General features: G+C 26.2%; 1 protein-coding gene across 1 annotated transcript in view; it reads left to right on the top strand.

Moving 5' to 3' along the window:
• The window catches only part of LOC106294087 (serine/threonine-protein kinase pakE), a 6,484-nt gene extending 2,804 nt beyond the window's left edge, over positions 1 to 3,680 (top strand). Inside the window, exons 2-6 of the mRNA XM_013729702.1 lie at positions 827 to 1,519; positions 1,604 to 1,768; positions 1,854 to 1,982; positions 2,086 to 2,203; positions 3,529 to 3,680. Coding sequence (XP_013585156.1) covers positions 827 to 1,519; positions 1,604 to 1,768; positions 1,854 to 1,982; positions 2,086 to 2,124 — 1,026 coding nt within the window. The 3' untranslated portion in view covers positions 2,125 to 2,203; positions 3,529 to 3,680. The remainder of the gene's footprint in view (positions 1 to 826; positions 1,520 to 1,603; positions 1,769 to 1,853; positions 1,983 to 2,085; positions 2,204 to 3,528) is intronic.
• Positions 3,681 to 6,000: the final 2,320 nt, after the last annotated feature.

Raw genomic sequence — 6,000 nt, 5'->3', positions numbered from 1 at the left:
TTGTCATTTTAAATCTAGTATCTTTTAATTAAGGAAACCAAATAACTTGCAAATTATATTATTTTTTCAAAATAAAATTTAAAAATAAATAAAAATAATATATAAAAAACGAATTCAAAAAAAAAAATGTTGTCAACAAAACACTAAACCCTAAACTCTAATCCTAAACCCTAAACCCTTGGGTAAACCTTAAACCCTTGGGTAAACCCTAAACCCGTAGGTAAACCCTAAACCCTTGGAAAACACTAAACATTTGGATAAATTCTAAATTATAAATCTTAAACACTAAACTCTAAATCTTAAAAATAAATATTTTTTTAAACAATATTTTTTTAGAACTATTGTTATTTTTATTTACTTAATTTTTTATTTTTTATTTTAAAAGAATAATATAATTTGGCAAGTTATTTTGTTTCCTTAATTAAAAGATACTAAATCTAAAATGACAACTTTCTATTGGTTGGTGAACCTAAAGGTGAACCCAAGAAAAAGTCTAAAAGAAACACCGGAATCCAAAAACTTTCCTTTTATGGAAACTCTCCCTCCTTGTCGTTAATTCTTTTATTTAACTGGATTCCTCTTGATAAATACCACAAAGAACGAACGAGATCTGATCGTATAAAATGTCCACCTCTCTCTCTAAACGACTGTCTTCAGTTAGATCTGTTTTTCTTGGTGTGCAGCAAGTTAGACCCTAGAAAATACGACCATCTTTTCATGCAAGCCTTCTACGTATGTCTCAAAAACATTACATGTTAGATATTTTACTAATGTTTTTTTTCAGCTACTTACATCTCTTTTTGTTTTGTTTTGTTTTGTTTTGTAGGATGAGATCACAAGCCCTCTCACCGCACAAATCTTCGATTTCTGCGATCCACAATTATTTGAAGAGACCTTTAATCAAACTTCCGAAGTGACTTCTGCTTCAAACTGTTGTGGCTATGTTGAAAACAACAACAGCAATAACTTTCCAGACAAATCCAACAGCGGTTCAAATCAAGACCATGAAGACAACAACAAAAACGATGACAACGGGGACTTATCGATCATATTCGATTCACAAGACGATTTTGATAACGATATCACAGCTTCCATCTATTTCTCTTCCTCTATTCAGTTCCCAGTCTCCGATCAGCTCCAAGACCAGTTTGATTTCACCGGTATTCAACTTCATCAGCCTCCTAACATCCTCTACTCTTCATCTTCTTGTGATCCTCTGCCTCCTCCTTCATCGGTTTTCGAAGAAGATTGTCTTTCTTCTGTCCCAAGTTACAATCTTGGCTCCCTAAACCCTACTTCTCCTTTCTTGGGTAGTCCCGGTTTACCACCTTATATGGCTGTAACCAAGAATATGATGAACACCGGTTTACCCATTGAAAGATCTGGGTTTTACTCCGGTTTTGGTTCTGATTTTAAACCGTCACATGATCAATTGATGGAAACCCAGGCTGATAACGGTGGAATGTTCTGCCCAGATCCGATCAAACCCATCTTCGATACAGGCGATCATCATCTCCAGGTACAAGAAATGAAACCAGTTTGGTAATCCGGTTAAATATATGCACCTGGTACTTATGTTTGTCATTTTTGTTCGGAATACCAGAACCACCTGGCCAAACCGGTCCTTCCGCAGTTAGGAACAGAGATAACCGGTTTAGATGACCCGAGTTTCAACAGTGTCAGCAAACTTACAGCTGAGCAGAGGAAAGAAAAGATTCATAGGTACATGAAGAAGAGAAATGAGAGGAATTTCAGCAAGAAAATTAAGGTTTCTATGCTTAACCATTAAAACCATATTAAACAATTGGTTACCGATATACAGTTCGTTAAAAATAAAATTTTGTTTAAAACAGTATGCATGTAGGAAGACATTGGCAGATAGTCGTCCAAGAGTTAGAGGAAGATTTGCAAAGAACGATGAATTTTGTGAACCCAATAGACAAGCTTCTTCTAGTCATCACGAAGAAGACAATGATGATGATGTAAGATCAATCATGTTCAGCTACGGTTAAAGTCTGATGAATTTTAGGTTGGTTTGATACTTTGATATGATAAACGTTTTAACCCGGCCGGTCCGGTTTGCAGGTGGGGGTCAAGGAAGAAGAACAATTGGTTAATTCTTAGGACATATTTTCACACATAAGTGGTGTCAACTCTTTCAAGTTCAACTATCCAATCCAGTCTTGGATTTGAGTTTACATAAGTGATGATTGTTTTAATGGTTTTTGGATTTTAGTTTTTAGTTTTTGGATTTTGGTTTTTAGATTTTAGATTTTAGTTTTTAGTTTTTGGTTTTTGATTTTGTAGTAGCTTTTAGTTTTTTGAAAATCATGAATGGTTGCTTTAGATTTTGGTTTTTGGTTTTTGATTTTAACATAAAAATATTATTAACACTTTACTCTAAAATAATAAAATATAAAATATTATCATCAAAATACACATAAACTTATTTAATAAAATTATTTCAAAACAAAAACTATAAATACAAATAAAACTATCATAAATCTATATAAATGCAAAATTTTGATCACAAACATCATTGTAGAATTTAGATTTATAAAACCCTAAATGGTAATTTTTTTGTTTTTGAACTTAATATATAATAATTATTATTAAAAATATTTGATTTTCTACATATTTATTTATTTATTTATATGTTTAATATAATTTTAACACATTTCATGTAATATATAGGTATAATTAAGAAAATCGTATATTAATAATTTTATGAAATTTAAATATTACAAAATAAATATTCAATAACTAGATTTTTAAGTACATTTAATTATAGATAATTAATAATTATATTTTATAAAAAATAAAAGTATATGTTTTTAAAAATGGTAAAATAAATAAATTTATGTAATTCAAATATTTTAATCTAAATAAAATATCATTTAATTAATAAAGTAGTCTTACTACATTAAAGAGTTTTTTTATGATTAGAAAAAATATACTATAAGTTTTGGCAAATAATACCTATAGATTATTAAAAAACATGTAAACTTTACATAAAGTAAATTTAAATAATTAATTTTATTTTGTTGAAAAGTTTTAAAATGTTATTGATATGTGTTATATTAAACAAATGCTTTTTACTTAAGTGATGATTGTTTGGATGATTTTTATTTTGTAATTTTAGAATTTAAATTTACATGATAGACAAAAAAAAATTTGTGGATTCTTAGTAATTTGGAATAGTTACTATTTTTTTCTTAGTGATTCTTACTATTTTTTGGAATAGCTATCACTAATGTATTTTTGTTGTTTACACTATATTAATGCATAGATGTAGATATAATAATTATTCAGCAAAAAGAAAAAAAAAACAAATCACGTACATTCTACAAGGAATCCAAGAAAATGTAGTTTTTACTTTTTGCTAAGAAGTAGGTAGTTATTTCAAAATCTAGTTTCCCTAAATTTTAAGAAATCTATTTTTCAAAAATCTTGATTGGCAAAAAAGTAGTTTTTAGAAAATTAAAAACCAAAAACCATTTTAGAAACTACAAACAATCAACCTCATAGTCTTATAATCACAAAATAGTATTTTATAGAGGTATACTTGTATATTTATTAGTGCATTTTTTGGCTATGACTCAGATTTTCTCAGAAACATATATAACATCAAAAGAGGGATAAAGGGTTTAGATAGGCCATGATAAATAAAACTGAAGTGAGGGGGAGTGTTTATGTTACATATATAGAACATTACAAAGTTTTGTATAGATATAGATTATATAACATGGTATCATATAATGTCTACTGTATTTGATGGATGCTGTATAATAATAGTCATTTGAATATCATTTGTAACTCAACTTTTTCTTGATCTTTTATCATAACTAGCACAGTTCTGTGAATTGATGTTGTATAAGATTTGTCTAAATATAATGTATAGCACTACGTTGGTGGCGGAAACAATCCGAAACATGTTTTCAGTATAATATTTACATTCGTATAAGTGGATATAGTATTACGCTTTCTAGATAAATTATTGAAATATGTCACAAATAACGAGGAGAGAAATAAATTATTGAATCAAAATCTCGGAATATTGTTTTAGCAAGCTTAACAATTTAGATGATGCACAACGAGTAGATCTTAAGTTTCCTACGTAACAGTCTTAAAAAAAAAACTTTTCCCCTGCATTTGAATTTTACACTATTTATACTTAGTACCTATTTGTATATAGCATGTTAAACGTTCACATGTTACATGTATTTAGTCTACTCTATTAAAATACAGTCCTAAATTTATCTACCATTAGAAGTTTTCAATAAATTTTTGGACTCTTTCAAATTTATTACTAAACTACTTAATTTATGGACCATTTATTTTTTTTTGTAACAATAATATTTTATTAGATTCTACTAAGATTATACAAGCGGACAACTAAAACTAAACCAACATTAAATCTATTAAAATTTAACCAATCTCTTAATCTAAAATTAAAATAAAACTAAACCGACGGTTGTTATATATTATTATATTAACAATACAATAACTCTAACCAGACCTCATGCTCGTATATATGAGCGTATTTGCTTCTCTTGAGATCATAAACTGCAGCAAAAGAAACATTCGATTAATTAATATTTTTCTCCATCTTTCATTATAATAACATTGAAAGAAGATAGTATATTGTAATTGTGGTCAGTTGATAGACTTTTAATGCATTACTGCTTGGTTCTTTCTTACGATGACGCACATTTAGATTGAGATCACTTTTCTCTGTTAAACTTAGAGAATGTCAGTAGATAAGATTCAATCATATAGAGATTATAATAATATTATAGAGTTACACAATATATAATATAAAAATAAAAATTATAATAATATCAAATACATTTATAAATGAAAAATATCATGTTCATGTTCATCTTTTATGTTAAATAAATCATAGCTCTAAATACAATTCATACATGTGTCTTTTATGTTAGATTAGATATTTTGTAATTCAAATAAGATTAATATCTAATAATTTGGTAAATACAATCATTATCTAAAAGAATATTAGAAACATATTACCAAGAACAGATTTGATCTAAACTTTACTTACGTGTCTTGCAAACAAAATAACCACTAACAACTTAATTTGATTTCTTTATTTTGTTATTCTGTTATATTTGATAAGGAAATATAAATTTTCAAGACTTTGTTCCTTATATTCTGAGCTCTCTATTTATTAACCTACAATCTACATTCGAAATATTGTATATCTTAACTTCTTATAACAACTTCTACAAAATATGGGAATCAGATCTATCAATCCTTTCAAATACGTAAATCCGAATATCTTAACGAGACTTATTATCTTAAAAGTAAATCCAAAAATGATTGTGCCAAATATATTAGATCTTTTTGATAACAAAAATAGTTAGAAAGACGTCATATTAATTTGTTAATATAGTTTAATAAAATACTTTAAATAAAATCTAATATTTTATTTTATGGAAAATAAAATCGAATTTACTCTCCATATCAAACTAATAAATTCCGAACTAAACATCTAATCTATTAATTTAGAGTCATATTTTTATCTACTATTAACAAATCATAGTAGGACTATTTAAAAAAAAATTTAATATGACATATTTGATTATTTAAATTAATAATAAACAACTATAAATTTATTTTTGTTTTTTCTAATTATAACAAAATATGTTGAGAAAGAATCTAACAAAATATTACTTCAAAATTTAAATATTTTATAAAATAATATTTCAATTAATTTTATAATTAGCAATATAATATTGTTATAAATCATTGTTAACTAAAATTTTATTATTCTATAATTATATTCTGTATTATATAAAAACAGAAGTGTTATATGAATAAAATCTGAAAACATTATATTAAATTGGTAAATTAACAAATTTTATTTTTAAAATTGTTTCATTTAAATAAATTATCACTCATCATAAAAATGAGTTAAAATTCATAAACTATATAATATTTATACAAAAATAAATTTATTAGAAACTCTCAACAATATAT

This window comes from Brassica oleracea, chromosome C5, assembly GCF_000695525.1.
Source record: "Brassica oleracea var. oleracea cultivar TO1000 chromosome C5, BOL, whole genome shotgun sequence".
NCBI classification, from domain to species: Eukaryota; Viridiplantae; Streptophyta; class Magnoliopsida; order Brassicales; family Brassicaceae; genus Brassica; species Brassica oleracea.
Note: the sequence above shows the minus strand (reverse complement) of the source record. Positions and strands in the feature narration are given on the sequence as shown.